This window comes from Protopterus annectens, chromosome 7.part0 (assembly GCF_019279795.1).
Source record: "Protopterus annectens isolate FY-2018-M chromosome 7.part0, PAN1.0, whole genome shotgun sequence".
Lineage (NCBI taxonomy): Eukaryota > Metazoa > Chordata > Ceratodontiformes > Protopteridae > Protopterus > Protopterus annectens.
Window position 1 is genome coordinate 1163326977 of NC_056739.1, and position 21510 is coordinate 1163348486.

At 38.7% G+C, this 21510-nt stretch overlaps 1 protein-coding gene across 3 annotated transcripts in view; it reads right to left on the bottom strand.

Moving 5' to 3' along the window:
- Window positions 1-21510, bottom strand: part of CCDC33 (coiled-coil domain containing 33) — a 1222712-nt gene that overhangs the window by 361383 nt on the left and 839819 nt on the right. For all 3 annotated transcript variants that reach the window (XM_044077752.1, XM_044077755.1, XM_044077753.1), the window contains exons 8-9: window positions 15398-15579; window positions 5012-5063 (exon numbers count right to left, since the gene is read on the bottom strand). In XM_044077752.1, coding sequence (XP_043933687.1) covers window positions 5012-5063; window positions 15398-15579 — 234 coding nt within the window. The remainder of the gene's footprint in view (window positions 1-5011; window positions 5064-15397; window positions 15580-21510) is intronic.

Genomic DNA, 21510 nt, shown 5'->3' on the forward strand with positions numbered 1-21510 from the left:
TGAAAAGGGTGTTTTAGTTGGGGATGGGTTGTTGGGGCTTACTTGGTTGTTGGCTAGGTTTTGGATAGTTTCTATGAAGAATTGGTTGAGCTGAGTGGGGATGTTGTCATGGTTGTTCACTATTTTGGGGGTGGGGGTGGTTGTTTTCCCTGGTTGTAGTACAGTATTGACAGCAGCCCAGAACTTTTTTGGGTTGTTAATATATTTATTCTGCATATTTTGATAGTAGGAGATTCTGTCTATTTTAATAAGTTGTTTGACTTTGTTACATAACTGACGGTATGTTTGTTTGTCTATTTGGGATTTGCTTTTATGAAAGTTTGTCCGTACTTTGTTCCTATCTTGGAGTGTTTTAGTATTTAAAGTTAGCCAAGTTGCATGTTTAGTTCTGATTCTTGTAGTTCTAGGAGGGGCATGGTGGCTAAGTCTGTTAATGAAGGTAGTATTGAAGTATAGTACTGTTTCATCAGGGTCCAAAATTTTTAGGGGGGGGTCCAGTTACATAGTTTTAGGTCATTACTGAAGTTGAGTTGGTTGAAGTTTTTTCTATTCCTACATTCCCTGACAGTTTCTTGGTTCAGTTGGGGAGTTTTGCTTCTTATTAGAAATGGAGGTAGGTGGTCGCTGAGGGCGTCTGGCAGGCAGCCAGCGTGAGATATATGGGAAGGATGAGATACTAGTATCCAGTCTGGTATAGACTGATGATTGGTTCTTTTGTCTGTTCTGGTGGGGGAAGCTATTAGTTGGGTTAGTCCTTGTAGGTTGATATGGGAGATAGGGTTTAGACTGGAGCAGTTATCCAGTCAATATTAAGGTCGTCTAATAGGACGTTTTCTTGGGGAAGGTTGTTGGTTATCTATTCTAGTAGTTTTTCTGTGATGGTAATATTGTTCCCTGGGGGGATGTAGCATCCTTTAATGTTGATGTGTTTATGTGGGTTAAGTTTCAGTTTAGTGAGGATGAGTTCAGTGTTATCTAAGTATTGGGTTATTATGTCTAGTTTTTCTAAGATAATGTGAGTTTTATATAGTATTGCTACTCCTCCACCCATTTTTTCCTACACTGTCATTTCTGATTATATTGTAGCCTGGTGCTGTGATTTCATTATCTTGAATTAGGGCTTAAGCCAGGTCTCTATCAGAATGACAATATCTGGATGGTAAAAGGAGATTAAGGCATGGAGGTCATGGACCTTATTTAAGATGCTTCTAATATTCAGATCTATGATGAGGAGTGAGTTTGTGGGCCTTTGGAGAAGGGTTGCATTTAGGTCTGGGATTGGATTATCTGGACTGAGTGGGCCTGGGTTGGGGTGTATGTCACCACAGCATACTAGTGCTGTTTTCAGGTATACATAACGTTCGACTAGTTTGTCGATGAGTTTTGTGTAATTAAGAGTGTTGTGGGATTGGCTATTTGATGGGCATAGCTTGTGTCTGAGGTGGTGGATTATGGTGGTGTGATAGTTGTATGGGGTTAGTTGTAAATGTGGTATGGGATTTGTAGTATTGGGGGATGTTCCTTTGTAAGGAATGAATAGTGTGTAGGTAAGTGGTGTTTGGTAACTGGTAATGGTGGTTAGCAGAGTAAGGGAAGTCATACAAATGATATGCAGTAGGAGTTGAGTGTGTGAGGGTTGAGATGGTGATATCATGGTGTAGGGGTGAAATACCTAGTGTCAACCAATAACCCCAAAAATCCACAGCTATTATTCAACAATATGATCCCACCAAAATATGATAAATAAAAGTCAACTAGGATAACACCAAAGGCTGGACACTGTAGTTATATATGATCAAGTGTTAAAAAGCATCCAACAAATAAGATTTTATATCAATTAAAGCAAGAATGTATATGCTTTAAGCATTTAGATAAGGTTACTTAAAATATTGTTATACAAGTACCTTTGGCTTCACATAAACATGGGTAGGTAATAATTCTGGATGTCAAAGCAGATAACATATGGTTTTACTTATGGAACTTGGAAGAGTCTTAAGAAAATTAATAAAATTAGTGCTGAGAGTATGAAGCCTGGTAGTTAATGCACTGGATTGAAACCATGAACTACTGGTTATTATTTTACTTTTAGATTATACTATTTTTCCACTGCATTTCATATAATTTGTTACTCTTGCTCTGTGTGGAGGTGGAATTAAAATTTGACTTGCAGGATGGCAATTGCTTGTTGGGATGCTAAACTAAATGTCTGTTCATGAGTGGGATTTATGAATGCTTTCTTCGAGCAAATAAGCTGTTAAGATTCTTTATCCCTGTTATAGCATTCTAGCACCAAGAAGATGAACATTAATTTTGTAAACTTTCTGTACTACTAGTATTAATATTGAGCACAAAAATGTAAAGGTGTCATGCCAATGTCCTTGTTCCATGACTAGAAACATGACACTGCACATAATAAAGCAAGCAGTATACTGTTATGCTCAGGTGTACTCTTACTGTGCACAGATCCAGGTAGGAAAACAAATATACTTAATCAGTCTGCCTCAATTAAAAATACGTTGAACATTCTCAAATAATTAGAGCAGTTCATGAATAAAGTTTGGATGGCATGGTGAAAATGACTGTAATTTATGTGCCTCAGCAACTAACTGCTGTACCCATCATATACCCAGGCAAAAAACAATCTGGAGATTTGCCACATCTAGTACTGTGATGAAGATGCTTTAAGTTGCATGCAGTTAATGTTCCATACTCTGGGCAGCAAGATGGTTGGATTTCTTCAGTGTCTTACTGTTGAGTTAGCCTGTGATGCAACTTAAAGCTCTCGGCTCATAAGCTTTTGTGTAGAATTCAATACATTCATTAGATTTCACAAACTTCACGAAAGGAGGCTCGCTGTTCTTAGTTTTTGACATCATTCACCCAGATGACAGTATGACATGAAAAGAATACCCAAACTGACAAATCATTTTCTGAAATTGTTGTTAAGTCTGTAGCATTCATCGTGGGAACTGTCTGCTGCAAATCCCGATGAACACACTCAAATACATCAGAACTCCTCAGTGCATCCAGGACAAACCTTTTGCAGGATGGCCAAGTTATTTGGGGATTCAATGACTGCTCCTAGCTTGCACTCATTTGCAGACTTAAGTCAGCCACAGCCCTTTGGTATTGACTTTTACTTCAGAAACAGTAGCCACCAAACAGGAGAGGTCCCAGCACAGAACCCCGGGGGGACTCCACTGGAGACTGGACACTGTGGAGGTAACTTCCCCTATTTTGATTTCTTGTATCCTATTAGTGAGACAGCTGGCATTCCAGCAGTCATACAGAGGTTTATTCCTGGTTTATTTAACTTTTATACTATGCCCAAGTGGAGAATTGTGTCAAAAGCTTTGGCTAGGTTGAGGTATACAGTTGGTACCATTTTGCTTTCATCCATTACTTTGGTGACCTTTTCAAAAAAATTCATTAGGTTGAGTAAGCATAACCTGCCCTTGACAAATCCAAACTGAGACAGATCCAGTGTTCGGAGGTTCCTTATGTCCTGATTAGTTCCATTACAAGTCTTTCCATGGATTTATATCAGAGACTGGTCAGACTTATGGGTCTGTAAATGGCTGGATCTGTGGAAGTTCCTCCAAAATGCAGGGGAATGACTAACTGTTCCCCACTCACTACAAAACATGTATGATGGCCAGGATCGAACAGTGTTGTTAGTGTTGTGGCTAAATCATGCTTCAGAACTGCTTCATGCTATTTAAGCTGCATCTATGGATATTGTCAGGACCCATCAATGCAGTATTTTTAGGTTATGATAGCACTTTTAGGACTTGGTCTTGTGTGATTGCTGGAGATGAGCCAATTTCAGGTATATCTTGAGGGCCAGATGGAGGGGGGGAGAGCAGACATGCTAGAGCTAAATTTATCAGCCAGTACGATTGCTACATCTTTAGCCTCAGAGTAGTAATATTTTTCCCAATCAGCTCAGTGCATTGAGTTTTTGAGATTATGAACATAACTAAAAAAAAATGCCTTGTGATTGTCTTTGGCTTGGGTGTCTTGGGTGTCTATTTCAGCCTCAAACATGGCTTGGTGAACTTTATCAAGCTCCTGAGGTGTTTGTTTATTTCAGGGACAAGGGCTCTAACATTCTGGGAGTTACTCTTCTTACTTTTGGTCAATATTTTCCTTTTATTATAAAGCATTTCTTGGGACTGCATCTTGTTGCAACTTTTGAAACCCATTTGCTAGACATTTTAAACTTGGGGCTGATGTAAATTGGAATAACTGTAGAGCATGTCATGGATAAATGAATATCTTTCTTTCTCTTGCCATTACTGTTGTCATGCTGTATTCTATTTCTTAAATCAAAGCTGAGTAATAAGAATATATAATAAGTATATATTCTTACTGAACATAATGGGGCCCTGCTTGCTGTCTTACAGAATAAGGCATTTCTAACCAGAATCACACATACACACACAATATATTTTTATAGGATGATATAGGAAATTATATGGAAAATATGGGAAATGCATTTAGTTTTCTTCTACAGAACATATGTTTCTGGTTCATGAAAGGAATTGTTCCTAGCACTGATAATATAACTTGGTAAATTAAACTATGGACAGAGAAGCCTGCAAGTAACATGCAGATGGAACAATCTAAATTTGCACAAACGTGTAATCAGTTTCTATACCACTGAGTCCGTTAGACAGGATTACAGAATAACTAAAATAATGTCTTGACAGCGATCTCCAGGAATGACTCTAAGCAGGTGGCACTAGTTGTTAGTTACAGGTAAACATATTTTTACCACCAATGATATCACGTATACCTAATATTTCATTATACAGGACTCCATGTCTGCAGCCTTTGTATTATTAAAACAATATATTTCAATGCTCTGCTGTTGGCGTACAAGACAAAAAGTGAGTTGTTAACTTTAAAAATGAATACATAATGGAAATGTCAGCTTTCTGTTTAAATCTGCATATAGCAAGTGCCTTGAATTTCAGGTGACTATAATGCCCATTGGAATTGTACTCACCTTAACCTCATGGCTGGTTACTTCTCTTGGCTCAAGCTCGAAATCTATGTGCCTACAGAAAGAAGGAGGTGACATAATTATGAGGTATGTATCACTGATTACAGCACTCCTCACTGACAGAGGAGGTAAAAGCAAGAGCTGCCAGACACCGGCAGGCACAAACATTATGTGTAAACTACCGAGCATCCTTGTCGAATTCAGATAATATTAACAACCACCACCATCACAATGACAAAAACAGAAAATCGTAAATACTTTGTATTCAAGTACTGAAATGCTGAGCTAAATCAGATACAGATTTGTAAACACTGTGCAATGATTATAACGTTTATACCATGCTGAAAATCAACGTTTAATACTGTATGTTCTCTATACCACTAAGATTCGAAGTTTTCCTTGAAAGATTCTAAGTATGGATAATCCTTTTACTAAATGACTAGTTAAGAAATATCTTGGTATAGGTTTATCTGCTGAAAATGTTTTGTCATATAAGACATCTATCCTACCCCTGTAAGCATGTAAGACAGTTTCTGCGGAAGGACAAAGTGTACTCTGTTTGGTATAGATTTAATAGCTCATGAAGGTGAATGGAAGGCCCTAGGACTCCCATAAAAAGGAGAGAGACCATTCCTTACTACTTGTTTGCCAGTTTGTGTGTTTTATACCCACGTAAATGAACAGATTTAACTTACCTGATGCAGCCATGACACTATTCTGTTGTGCAAATTTAAAGATATATGAAGGGCAAATGTAGAATTCCACAATGCACTGAAACACTTCTGATGTTAAATGGCTGGTAACATGCTACACATTAATCTGGTTACCCGCCTTGCATTAGAAACACAACTGATACACACTCATGTAAGACTGCTAATATGTGGATACTGGGCTTTACATTTTAAGTTCAAGTTTGCAGTATCCTGCAGAATTCTCCATTTCCTAAGATATGGAGATGTCAGACTTGGTATACAAATACCATTTTTTTCAGCTACATAATGTAGAATATGGGGGGGCTTGCCCCTTGCAAAAATGCTTTTTTAATGGATTTTTGAGTGATGTAATGCCTAGCAACTGCACTTACAAGGGCTTATCGTACAAAAAATGCTCACACTTTACTTGTGGTAACATTAATCTACAGATCTTTATATACACATGAAATTACACACACACACACATATATATATATATATATATATATATATATATATATATATATATATATGCATATCTTCCATTCAGACAAAGATAAAAAGAGGTATAATGGGAAAAAAGATAGTTTAACTTCAATATCTTATTAATAATGTAGACAACTGCAAAGGCAGTACCAACAACATGGCATGTAAGGGCAACAGGGTAGCCTCACTAAAGCTCTATCACCAACCAAATTCATGCAAATATAGTATCATTAAAATTCATGCAAATATAGTATCATTAAGAACTAGACTATTTAATAACGAAACAATAAAAATTAACAAAAACATACACTAATCTCATCAGTCAAACATTAACAGTAATATGGCAATTACAATAAAAGCACATCTGAACATTAGATAATGAATAGATACAATCTTTTTTGTTGAATTTTCAAAGAGAATTATATGAAACGGTGGTCATAATGATCTCCAAAACAAATCTCTCCATAACTGGAAGGAAGTAAATTCTCCAGTAGAATAAAATTCTAAAGGCCTTAAAAATAAACTAACATGAAAAGGAAGAGCAGTCATAAGAAAGACTAACTCAATCAAATTTGACAGAAGCCACAAAATGTCAAGAAAAACTGAAACAAATACTAACAGCATTTATGGTACTTATAATACACCACAGTATGCATTTCTATCAATCTTTTCTCCCAAGCAATATATCCAACAGAGCTGAATGCATTATAAAAAAAAAAAAAAAGTGAAATAGGAAAACAACACATTTGTACATGATATTAACATGAAACATCCCCATGCATCTTGCCTCAAAGTTTGCAGTTTCATAAGAAAAGAAACAGTATCTTCACAAATTACTCATAGTGGTCTGTTCACACAGCCTCTCCAGGATATATGCTGTGTAGTAACACAAGGGAAATCCAAGTCTAAAGTCCTCTTCCAGGCCTTAATTTCAGGTCTAAAAAACAGGCACTCCCTGAATGTGTTCCGCAAGTGAGCCTAAACTGGGCTTTTTCACTTCACCAATTCCAAGTTTTCCTTCAGATGACCTTCCATGTGACATACTTTTAGCCCTCCAAGTTCATTCCTTTTATATTGCAGCAACTGGTAATTAAGACCATTTGACCTAGCTAATTGCTGTGAGAATATTCTCACTCTCCATACCATAGGCAAATTTAAAGGGAAAAAAAACAGGGACTTTTGAATAATAAAGATGGATTGCTGGCCCTGGACAACTAATCAACATTTCTGTTGGCTTGTCCTGGTCTGTTGGTCACTGTATACTGAAGGAGTTGCAGGGATAGAGCCCACTGGCACAGCCTGGTATTTCCTTCAGCTTGTCTACTTAATCAATAAAAAACTGTCAAGATCTGCTACTAAAGTGATGTGCTTACCTAATAAATAATATTTCAGCTTGACACAGAAAGCCACTTTGTATGTATATATCCTTTATTAATAGCTGAGAATTTCCTTATTCAGTGGCTACTTACAGTAGCATACAAAGGTTCAAATTTAGGATTGCAGGATGAGTGCAAAATGAAGGATACATTCAGACACTTATGTAGGAAAAGTAATGTAGTGGATTTTCTTTTATCCAAGTTAACTAACAATATGGGAACATCTTGAATACCAAAACACAAGATTAAGACAAATTATGAAGTATTTGCTATAACTGGATTTTAACAGGTAGTTGTAGCTATGATTGCGATTATGTATTTTTGTTAGACAATTGTAAAATTATCTGGGAGGTTAACTGTGCATAAGTTCTGGTTAACATGTCATTAACTACTGTGCAACATCCACCTGTAGCATTCAAGTCCACCAAGAAGTTTATAACAAATGTATTGGCCTGAAAACAAGTTTTTGATGATGAAATTCACAAAGATCATCTATAAACGTTCACCTTCACTTGTTCTTCTCATCATAATGACCTGTGCTGATTTTGCAAGAGTATTGGCTGCAGTCTTATGGAAAATGTTATTCCATAACAGTTATTTTAAAACAGAATAGCAGCAGAAGTAATCATACCCTCCTTTGTAAACTAAACATTTGCTATTCAACAGTAAGTTCTGAGATGTTCAAGAAATGACATATACATGATTGCATATGCTCAGTACTGAAAGTCTGTCAAACTAATAACAGACAAAACCCAACAATATAATGTTTTCTGACAAGGTGTAATCTCCAAAATAGTCAGACATGCGGGGAATCATTCAGTATTTACTCTGTCCTAGCCAATATGCATGACATTTTGAGTTTTTCTTTAGAATCAAATCTGGTCAGTCTATAGTAAATCCATGCATTACCCACTCCACTGGCAGGGGCTAGAGCAACACAAAGAGAATTTCAGAAGTTAGCATTCTGGAGCCAGCAATATTTTAGATGATTCATAACAAGCAGGTGTTTAAGAATAACAACATATTTGGGGCTTAGAGAGTGTTAACTATAATATGTTATGGTAAAATATGCAGGGTATGCATCAGAATGAAAATTAAAGGTTCCAAACTTGTTATTCTTCTTCATGTTATGGATATTTTTTCATTTATTTATAGAGAGATCTGTTCTTGGTTTGAAAGACTTTGCAATAATACACAAGTACTGTTTTTTTTTCATATGGATGTTCCCTTTTAGCCTATGTATTCTGCAGCAGTTTTGCCACTGGCATGAATTTTACTTGTACAGATTATTCAGATTTGTGCTGTTAAGCTCTTGCAGCTGATTAAAACTGGACATTTAAGATACTGAAGACAACTTTTTGTGGGGAATGTGCTTGTGTGCTGCTGTCTTGTTTGTCACTCGGACAGCTTAAAGTTCCAAAACATGAAGAATGATGACAGGTTTAGAACCTGGTTCTTCCCTTTGAGGCTAAATGACATAAAAAGAGCATTGATTGTTAATTTAATTCAATTCAACAAAAACAATGTGACTGTTTCCTTCAGGAGAAAAAACTGATCAGGTTGACAATATAGTTTTCAAAATTATTTCTAAATTTTTCACAGCACTTTTTGGCAACAAAAGAACCACAACTGGTATATTAATACGTCATATAAATACTTGAAAAAAACAGAGTATGCAGTTCTCTTCCTAATTCCCTGCACCAGTTGACATACTGCATCTCCTTTGCCAACTAATCACAGTACTATAATGTTATTTTGTAAGAAAACTGGCTTCTAGAAGGCTAAAGGAAGAAAAATCTTAAAAGCATATGCATTTGGGATGTTAGCCATAGCTTGTTACATATACCCCTGTTGTACCTCTGTACTCCTGAAGCTTACTTTATAGGTACAGCTCACAAAACAGTATAACTAAACCTTATAGGTTCATAGGTAAGTACTAGGCTATCTGCCCGAGGGCATCTATAAGCCTAGCCAGAATGTGTTGGCTTTCACCGTCCCCTTAGATTAGTTCCCTGTGCCTCTGTCCAGCAGAGCCATTAGTTCCCTGTGCCTCTGTCCAGCAGAGCCACTGCAGTGATCCCCGGGGTAAATTTTCTGTTTTCCATCCACTCGTCAAGGTTTCTATTGAAGAGTGTTAGTGAGGGGCTCTAACTAATGTAGACTGGAATCCTGTTCCAAAGCATGGGGAGTCTCTGGGACAGGAATCTATCCCTCCAGCGCGTCCTATTTATTGTTGTGGTGAAGTTTAGTTCCTTAGGGCGTGTGGCTCTTGGGGATATGTTTTTTTTTAGGTGGAGCATGTCCATCAATTTTGGGTTGGACATGGCCTTGTATGTCAGGCAGAGATCACCTCTGAGTAAACGGTATGCAACCGAGTACAGCTGGAGTTTCTTCAGTTGGGCTGCATTGGGCATCTGTTTGAGGCCAGTAATCCTCTTGGTGAGGTACTTCTGTGGTCTTTGCAGCTGTTGCAGGTGTCTTGTAAGGTACATCCCAAATGGGGTGTTGTACTCTGTGATGGGTCTGATGAGTGATGAGCAGAGTGGCACAATACCCTCTTTTGTTCTAGATACAAACCTTTTTTTGTGATTAGGTGGGCCACATAGAAGGATTTTCTAACCACCTTGGCAATATGATTATCAAAGGAGAGATTACTATCTACTTTGGTCCCCAGATCCCTTATTACATTTTCTGTATTTAGGGGACTACCATGTATGTGGTAGCTTGCGGGTACTTTGTTTTTTCCAAAGGGGATGACTATGCACTTTTTGGCATTTAGCTTGAGGCCATGATTTTGACACTAGGTATCCGTCTCAGTGAGACCCTTCTGGAGGATGTCTGTATCAGCCAGAGAGTCAATTATGGCCCCCAGTTTGCAGTCATCTGCGAACTTGGTCAGCCATAGTCCTCCTGTGCTTGCCTGTACCTCTGAGAAGTATATACCAAACAGGAGGGGTCCCAGGACTGAGCCCTGGGGGACGCCACTTGTAACCAGTTTAGAGTCAGACCTACAGCCTGCAACTCTCACCGTGTGGGTTCTGTCCATGAGCCAACTGGCAACCCATCTCATGACGTAGGAGTTTATGTTCAGGCTGGTGAGCTTGTTTATAATACCAGAATGGGGAATGGTGTCGAAAGCCTTTGCGGCGTCTAGATAGGCTGTGTGGACCTCCTTTCCCTCATCTAAAGCCTTGGTAACTGTCTCAAAGAAGTCCACCAGGTTTAGAAGGAATGATCTGTCCTTAACAAAGCCAAACTGGGTAGGGTCCAATGTTTGGAGGTTCCTAATGTCTCTGTTAATGAGTTCCATGATGATGTGCTCCATAGCCTTACAGACCAGGCTAGTCAGGCTTATAGGGCGATAGTTCCCAGGGTCCATTGTGGCTCCACCTTTGTGGAGCAGGATAATTGTGCACCACTCTATGGGGGTACATAGCCTGTAGAGAGGCTGAGTTTGAACAGTGTGTTTAGGTGAGGGGTTAGTTCATTTTAGAGTTCGTGTTAGACACAGCCTGGGAGACCGTCTGGTCCCATTGAAGCTGTGTTTTTGGCTTTGGATAGGACTGCTTTAACCTGTGTGTCAGTGAATGCCAGGGCTCTACATTCTTCTTGTATGGCTATGGGCCCTTTAGGGGGTGAGAGGGGGGTGAAGTTTGCACTAAACCTGTCTGCCAGAATGTTGGCAATATCAGTCGGTTCAGTGTATTTTGTGCCATTCTGCACTAACTCAGAGCAGATCTGAGTGTTTCCACTTAAGTTCTTGACATAGCTAAAGAATGCTTTGTGGTTATCTTTGGAGTCCTTGGCAATTTTTCTTTGAAGCTAGCCTTGGATGATTTTATGAGGGATTGTAGTTTCTTGCTGATATTGATCAGGGATGTATTTCCTTCTTGGGATTTTACTCTTTTCTGTACTAGTTTCCTCCTTCTATTGTATAGCTTGTTTATGGCAGGGGTCCATCAGACTGGTTTCCTTTTCTTGGAGGAGTGAGTCTTGGTTTTGCTTGGGATAGCATGATCCATGCATTCTTGCAGGTGCTCATAGAGTGCCTTTGTAAGGAATACAGCAGCTTGGACAGCATTGTCCTTTAGCATGGGGGCTGTGAACCTTTCCACCTCAGTCTTAAGTAATGTGAAGTTTGCTTTTGAAAAGTTTTTCATGGTGGTTTCCTTGATTGGGGGTGGAGGGGGGAGGCGGCGGAATGTAGATATCCAGAGTGATTAATCTATGGCCTGATCTAACCAGTGAGGGGTTGCCCTCTGGTGTAGAACACCGGTCACCCATGTTGGTGATGACCAGGTCCAATATGTTGTCACCTCTGGTGGGGGTATTAACCAGTTGATCCAGGGCATTTGAGTTTATAAATTCTAGGAAGTGTTGGGCAAGGGAGTTAGTTCTTGAGTAGTTCTCCCAGTTAATGTTTGGGTAATTGAAATCACCCAATATTAGGATGTTTGCTAGGACCTTCATATTTTCCAGTGTCTCTAGAAATGCGGAATGGGGGTCCTGGGTCATGGTGGGTGATCTGTAGCAAGCTACAATTTGAATTGCAGTTTTACCCATTGTTAGTTGCACATGGATGATCCCTGAGGCATTGTGCAGCACCACTAACCTGGAGGTGTGGGTATCCTTGATGAATATGGATACACCCCCACCTTTTGTGTTTCGGTCTGGGTTCTGTGGCCAAAAAGTATGGTAGAAGTTATAGCCTGGTAGTGCTGGGGTGTCTCTGGAGCCTTAAACTAGGTTTCTGTTACTGCACAGATATCAATGTTCTCCATACTGAGGAGTGCCTCAAGTGCATGAATTCTGAGGTTTAGACTTCTGGCGTTGAGCAGCATTACCCTCAGTTTTTGGTTACTTGTGCTATTTATGGTGGTGAGTTTGTCTTTTGAGCCTTACCTAGAAAAGTTACTATGGGGGCGGCAAAAGCCTTGGGCAGTATTCAAAAGCTAAGGGTGACAGGTGCAACCATCTCTTGGGAAGCAACGTGGCTTGTCCAGCATGTCATCTCAGATGGACAAATACTGGATCCCCTTTGAATGACACCAGAAGCTTAGCCAGTTGTTGAAATTGATCCTTTTTTCTTTATACTGTGGCATCATTCTTGGTGAGGGCAGGATGCTACTCAGGGTCAGGGTCATACCAGCCTGGGCTACGTGATCAGAGAGCTCTTCCATGTCTCTTTTCATGTAGTCCAGGGAGGTATGTCTCAGGCCATTCACACCAACATGGACAATGACAGAGTCGTATTTGTACTTGTTCTGGAGTGACCTGAGTGCTTGTGTTATGTGGCGGATCCTGGCATCCGACAGTCAGCTAACTGTAACCTTCTCCTTGTCCAGCCTAGTTAGTGGGACATCAGTGTGCCTGACTATAGAGTCGCCTTTTACTAGTGTGTTGGGTATGTTATTTTGCCTTACGGGCTGTGATTGCGTGGCACACTGATTATGTGAAGTATGTGTTTCATGGTTTGTGATGGGGTGTGGAGGTTGCTTGGGTGTCTGCTTTGTAGGTCTCTGTTGCTTTTGCAGATTTTTATTTAGAGCTTCTGAGTATGTTTTCGTGTATTTCTGTGTGCTATTTGCCGGTGTTGGTTTAGTAGGTCTATGTGAGACTGGTGGTGTGTTGCAAGTATTTTCCTTCTCCTCTTGACTGTCAGTTCCAGTCTTGGGTTGAGAGAGCTTAGCCTCCAGTTTGGCTGTATAATTGCATTTCTTGCATATATTAGTGTTTGGTGGTAGGAGGAGAGGGTTGTCTGTGTACATGAGGCAGTTGTAACATTGCCTCAAAATGCCCAGATTCACCAGTTGGACTGGAGAGTACACCTGAAACTGCCCTTTGGACATTATGTGTGTTTTGTAACTCAACATCAGAATACAAAAAGAGGTACTGAAAAAGCTTTATATGTTAATGTGCAGGTTTGCATCAAAAGAAGAAAGACATATCTATAATGGGGAAATTGTACAAATTAAAATTAATTATCTGCTTTCAGCCATTTCCTATGGCATATCACACATTTCTGCTCAAGCTATCATTGTGATGAACATCTGGCTCTAAATTTGGGCTATAGCACTTGGACATTCTGAGTTTTAATCCTGTTGTATAGTGGTTAAACACTTTCTGGTTAATAATGTCAGGCAAAAAGCTACAAAGTTCATTGCCTGCTTCTGAAACATGGTGTATTTTATGTGCTGTTCCGGATACCAATGCAAATAGCTTTTACAATGCTGTGACCGTATGTCTTGTTGTTGTTTAAGTAGGTAATTCTGTGTTATCATCTTCACAAATTTTACTGTTCTTAGTGTGACATTTGCATACATGTATTACAATATCTCAGAACTCAGGAACATTAAAACAAGTACATGTTGAATTTTCAGAATGCGAAAGCATTGAAACTGAAGTGATCAATGCCAGAGTTCTGAAAGTCAACACATTGAAAAACTCAAAACATCTAAAAGAAAAACAATTGTAAAAAGAAACTGCACAGTTGTCTTTGGTGATTGGAACACCAAACCTCAACTACATATTCAGAAAATATTTTTCAGAATAGTGGTGGTGTTATGGATAGGGATTTTGAAAGGTTAGGGGCAGGGTTAGCAAGAAGTAGTTAGGTGGTGCAGGGAGGGGGGGTTTCAACCCCCCCCCACACCTCCTTACTAATTCCAACCGTGTCTGCCTTACTAATACTTGCTAACCTAACCCCAACTCTGCTCCTAACTCTGCACTTTACTTTTCAAACCCCCCTTCCATAACACTGCCACTAACAAAGACAGCTCAGACACAAACACACAATACTGCAAGAATGTCTTCACTTAACCCTGCTCAAACCCTAACCCACCTATACTCACAGGAAAACACTTCTCCTCACTAATATTGAAGTCTTCATAATAGTTAAAGCTTATAGCATTATCTTCCCAAATCCACATTTAAATTGCCCACAAGGATTTGATGTTCTGTCCATCCAAAATATTAACATTTCAATAAACAGAATGATTGACTATATCTCAATCATTCAGCACACTGATTAGCAGCTGATTTTACAGACTGAATGATAACAATAAAAATACAGACTATTTCCTTAACAATAACATCATAATAAAAAAAGGGAAGCAGCACTAAATGCAATAATTTGTGCTAAAACAGAATATTAGACATTGATTACGATATTTATTTAACATACTGTACTTTAAGTGTATGTTGAGATCTGGTTGTAAGCCTACAGACAAATATAAATACATGTAGCCCCACAGACTCTTATATAACTTTGTGTTTAATAATCCAAATCAAAATGTGTATCAGACCTTAACACAGGGGAGACCATTTCCTTTTCTAAATGCACTTTGCTCACTATGTTATGTTAATTTTCTTTAGTTATATAATCATTTGTGAATGCGACTTTTATGATAAAATCGGTTTTAGAAAGATTGCAAGCTAAGGTTACCAGTAGTAAGGCATCAAAAATAGCACTCCAAAACACATATACAAGAGCATCAAAGAGAGGCATCAGTAATTCTATTAAAGTAAGAAATACATAACAGCTGCTGCAAACAATCACACATTCAAATATTGCAAACTATGTTCTGTATAACAGTGCTTCTATATAATAGCTTTGGCTTATACTGCTGTTACTACTTACAGCACAAGCCGGGACCCTGATTATGTCAACTAGTCCTTACTCTGCTTATGCATCCCTGTGACCACAACTTGGGTACAGCCAATTTGTGGTCCGGATTGCTACATACAGTGATGTTAGCTTTTGCCCTTTCTCATCTTGCAGCCACAGATTAATCAGACACAAACCAAAAAAAAAAAAAATAGTGCCTTTGGCTTACCTTGTTGTTTCACCCCCGTTCTCCACATTTCTGAGCTCCTCTGTCTGTTGGGGTCTAGGGTCCTCATTCTGTTCAGTTTGTTTCCACTCTGATGGACCTTGAACTCGAAATAAATGTTCATATTCTGGAAGCAATTTTGCAAGTGCGTCATGGGATGGGAGGGAGGCACCATCTTTTTGAAGCTAAACAGACCATTGAACAAGTATTAAGGTAAACTCACAAATGACTGCTAGCAATGCAACATAAAAGAAAGTATTGCTGTTCTAAAATCACAGCATGCAGGGATGGAGGGAATGGTGAAGAGCAAGATGGCACAGACAGTGTTACCATGTCATAGCCAAATACAGAAATCAGAGAAACATAACCTTTAAGTTACAGCATAAAAAAAATAAAATCACACCATCTCAGTGGGGTCCTTGAAGGATCCCATAAGACAAAGTAAAAACAAACATTACAGACACACTTTTCAGTTTACCAAAATACTGATCATGGTCCACCACTGAGAACTGTGGGTTAACTTCAGACTCATTATGCCATATGTACACTACTAATCACAGCCCTGAAGTCCTGTATTATTCTAAGTATAACTGAGCAATTTATGTGAGACTCATAAATAAACTGCATTATGCATACTCTTGGGCCTCCATGATATAATACACTGTGTAAGAACTGATTGGACACTGCTTTACCCAAATTAGCCTACAAAACACAACTACAAGGCACAGCTGTCAGGCCCTTGCCCATAGAAATGTTAGTTGTGCAGTATACATAGCCCAGAGTGCAGAACAGGGGATGTGCTGTTGTTCAGGCTAAAACACCATAGAGGCATTTTGTAGGGTTACTAGTGCTTTGTATAGACATATCAATGAAAATCCAACACATGATTTAAAATTTTTGGTTTTACAGCAGTTAGTTGGATGAACAGGCGTGCATTACAGATGTGCATTTGGATATGATGGAATTGAGATGGCAGTTGTTTTTAAATGCCTCTTGTTACCCAGGTATCAATGAAACTATAAGCATTGCCAGTGTTTTAAAACTTGATCGAATTTTAGGTTAGTAAAGTTAACATGGATTTTATTTAATAATTTAACATATTATAATATTTTATGGTAACATTTATTTAGTTTTGTTATTTGCTATATACAATATTTTTACTGCTGTAATCTGATGTGTATATATTGCTTTAAAATTTTTGGTGCAATTTTGAATGGTTAATTGAGGGGTGGGTATATATTTGGCTGGGTTTTTGTGCAATATTGTTCTGAGGAAGTGTCTGTAATAGAGAGGAAAGTGCTTAACTTCAACAAACTTGGTGTCCTTTGGATTGCTCACATTCTGCTGGTTGGTTCTTCTGTGGTTTTCTACTATTTTGTGATTACTAATCAGTTTATAATACTTTCTCATACTGCTGATGAGAATCTATTTAAATTTTGGTGTGATTCTGCTGACTGAGGCATAGATTTTACCATATATACTGCCAATGTTGAACTTTTTTTTGGGGTATCATTAACGAAGCTAAATATAACCTGCATTTGTGATGTTAAATTAAGCTAAATATATAAAGAGTGTATACTTAATCGTGACAAACATTGGTTTTTCTGCCTTCAAAGCTTTTCTCCCTTGGCTTCTCTGTAAAACTCCAAAATGTTTTTTTTCTTTTTTTTTTTCAATAAACAAAATGTAAATAAATAATCAATATATTATGTATAGCATTTATTTATTAATTCATTCATTTTTTTGTTGACCAGGGTGGGTAGGCTGGTCCTTGGACCCTTTTCAGCCATGTCTTCCATGCAGGGGGCAGAAAAGAAAAATCTGAACTACAATATTTCAGAGATTAACAATTATAAAATTTGATTATATAGCTTTTACATAGGCTAAAATATTCTGATGTCCAACAATTTAAAACCATTTGAAGTACCAAAGATTCATGTACGTGTTATAATACCTGTACAGAAAAGTTTTAACAGCAGAGAAATTTAGGTCAGAAGATGAAAAGGAAGTATGACCTGAGAAAAGAAGAGAGTAGAAAGTTACAAAAAAAGGAGAAAAGGAGGCTACAAGTCATTAACTGATTGGAGCAGGAGGTTTCAAGAGCACCACAATTATAGGAAGCTGACTTATAAGTTACATTTTACATTTACAACAGGAGGTAGTCCCCATATTATGTGACAAGAATCTTTAGGAGTTATGACTTGTGTGCGAATACAGGACAAGACCCACAAGTATAGCTGGGAGCTACAGATTATCCTTTGTACATTAAGCATGTACAGTTGGATGTGTACTTTTAGCTCTTTCCAGAGTTGTGAGAACGTGGTAAGGCAATGGAGTTCTGCTGAGAGATGATTTAATTTAGCAGGAACAATTTTAGTGAAGGATTTCTTATCTGTGGCAAGACTAGAATTAAAGTGTTGTCCTGGCATCTGAGAGAGTAGGGGGTGGTTTTATTTGGAGTTTATTTTTAGGGGTAAGCAGAAAGAACTGTTAACTATAAAGTAAGGGTGGACAGAAGTATAGAACAGGCTATAACTGGAAGCCAGTTTGCCTTTTGCAGAGTGAGACAATGATGTTCTAGTTGGGATGAAAGACAAATGAATCTACATTCCTACTCTACTCCATGCCAATAATTCCATACTCAGTTCAGGTGATATTCATTCTAACCCAGGCCCTCTCTCCAGCCCTTCTTAAAAAACCCTTCCCTCACAACCTCCCTCCCCTCACCCCAACATGCTCACCAAACACTTTATCCTATTTTCACTAAACATTCACAGCATTCTTAAAGTCAGTGAATTCCATGCATGGATGGTCCACTACTCCCCTGACATAATAACTCTCACAGAAACATGGCTCAAACCTCACATCTCAGATAATGAATTTCTCTCCCAGGCTACAGCACCCTCTATTTAGACAGACTTCATAAGAAACAAGGAGGTGTTGCCATAATGTACTCCGACCACCTTAAACTATCTTCACTGTCCATCTCACCCCCAGTTTTCACCCTACAGAACTTCTTGCAGTGAACTGCAAACTAAACAGCCACAAAACACTAACTGTGGTTGCCATATACATTTCCCATGGAGAAAACATTCCCATTTTGGAACATGTTATTTCCTGGTTCACCCTCAACATACCCAACAAAACCACTAGGTGATATCAACATTGACTGGTAATCCCTAAACTAAAACTCCTCCAACTCAAGCATTAACTTACGTGACTTCTCCCAACTTATCTGTACCCCTACCCACTACTACAAGCCTACTAACTCCAGTTCTATCATTGATTAGATCCTTATATCCCACCTGACCTATACTAAAACCCTAAAGCACTTCCAGTTTCCATTAGTGACCAACCACTCCCCTATTTGCATCCAAAGATGCTCCCTACCCCAAACTAGGTCCCACAAGATCAGAGACTGTTAAAGCCTCTCCAAATTCATTCCTGAAGCATTTAACAACACTGTCTCCTCCACAAACTGGTCCTTCCTTTCAAACCTACCCCTGGATGAGGCTCTACTAAAATTTTAACCACATTTTTCTTGACATACTTAATTCCCTTGTTCCCCTTAGGAAAATCTGAGTTAAATCTCTCTTCTCACCTTGGCTGTCTCAATCCACATGATCACTAATGCACAAGACAGACAAGGACCAGATCACCTACTCAGCACCAAACCTACAAAAAACTTTGTAATTTAACCAAAAAACATGTCCACAATGACAAGAAAATTTTTTACCAAAACCTCAGACATACCATCACAACACCACAAATTTTTTTTGGAACTCTATCAACAAGATCCTTCATCATGGCAACCCCACAACACCTAACCCCTGTCCTAACAACACTCCCCTTAAAACCACCACCGTACTTAACTCCTACATCTTCTAAACTATCAGCAAATTAGATCAGACCACCAACTCATCTAACCCCAGGGGAACCCCCCCCCCCCACAATCCAAACAAGCTCTTTTTCACTCAAAACAGTTCCCACTTACTACATAAAAACTCTGCTCCGCAAACTAAAGCCATGTTCTCCCTCCATGGATAAACTACCTTCTCTCTTCCTTAAACTTGCCTCTAACTCCACAGCCTGCTCAATTTTCATCCCTATCTCTGAATGTACTGTTCCCTCTATCTGGAAACAATTCTTTACCATACCTTTCTACAAAGGAGGGAACTCCACCAAGGTCCCAAATTACTGGCCAATATCTATCCTATCTCCCCTTTCTAAATTATTAGAAAAATGTGTGCACAAGCAACTCTTAGACTATCTACTCCAAGAAAATATACTCACTTCCACCCAACATGGCTTCTGTCCCTACAATAGCACAACTACTGCCCTTATTTCTTTTACCCAAACTATTTCCCAAGCCAGAGACAATAACAAATGTGTTTCTGGTCTCTTTCTAGACCTCAGTAAAGCATTCAACACTGTCTCTCACCCCAAACTCCTTTCCAAACTCTTTGAACTCCATCTGTCTGATCCATCTATTGCATGGTTCTCTAGCTATCTCTCCAACAGCCAGAAGTCTGTAAAATGTCTGTCTTCATTCTCTCTCTTTCTCCCTATTAAAATGGGAGTTCCTTAAGGCTCAGTTTTGATCTCCACCTATTCAACATCTTTACTAACTTCCTGCACAGCTCATCTGTTATACAATATGCTGATGATGCCACAATTACCTCTATCTCTGATAATCTTGCTGACCTGCACACTCTAACTCAAAACTCTTCCAACTGTGTTGAAAACTGGCTTTCTAACAACCAACAAATTTTCAATCCCCCCAAAACAAACGTCTCCTATTCCTCCCTAAATCACTTGCACATCTCAAATATACCTTTTCTATCACATCTCAACGTTAAAACACACAGCAAACTCCTTGGTGCCATCACTGATGACCAACTCATATTTGACCCGCATGTACATCAGTCCATTTAAGAAGGCACACCAAAAACTGGATCTGTTATACAGAAATAAAAAATTCTTCTGCAAAGACTCCAGACTCTCTCTTGCTTATGCCTACCTTCTTCCCTATCTTTTTTATGTTTCACAGATCTTAACTTAGCTGCAATCCTCTAAAACCCAGGCTAGAAATCAGTTATAACAAAGTAGCTAGATTTGCAGCTAATCAGCCCTCCCACACCACTGCTTCTCTCTCTCAGATCTCTAAATTGGTTAGAATTCCCACACCAGCTCCTTCTGCCTCAACAACTCATCATTCATTCCATCCTCAACAAGCCCACCTCCTGCCAGTTATCTCTTCTCTCATAACTCGATTTACTCCTACTCAAGCCCTAAGGAGCTCTGACCAACTTCACCTGGAAATATACAAGCTCAAAGGATCAACAGGTCAAAATCTATACAGTTACTCTCCTGCCTTATCCTGGAACAAACTACCCCTGTCCATTAGAACAACAGCCAATACTCACAAATTCAAATACGCTTAAAAGATTGCTTACTAAGCACCTGGACTTGTTGCTATAGAAACCCAACTTAATCTCTCTGCTCTCTTTCTTTTCCACTACTCACACTTGCTCTCCCCCATCTAACAACTACGCAAGACAAGTCCACTTGCTTGTACCCTCACTTACCAAGGTTTACTTGTTCTTAATGCTAATTCACTTCTTATTCTACTTTACTCAGCTACCTTTGCCCACATTGTCCTAAACCTCCCCTCAAACTCGTAACAAAGTGGACTGCTCTTTTCAATAATTGTTCTACATTTAATTGCAACTATTGTTGTTTGATTAATGACTGTTTTAAATCCTCTGTACAGTTTCAATAATATTTCTATTTCTGTCTGCTATATGTACTGTTTGTGGAGCTTTTCTCCCCGGGCCTCCACTGAAAAAAGTCTCATGCTCAGACAGACATACCTAGTTAACAAATGTCAAATAAATCAATAACTAAATTTGTCATTTGAACCAAACTTTTTTTTTTTCAAACGTATGCATCAAAAACAGCAGGAAAAACAATGAAACATTATAAAATGAGGCAGGTAATACTTATAAATATCATTTCACAAACAAAATTACATAAATGTAAGCAATAGCAGAATATATCTTGGAAAGGAGATAGGTTAGGTGAAATCTCCGGTGATGAAGCAGGAGCATTTAGCT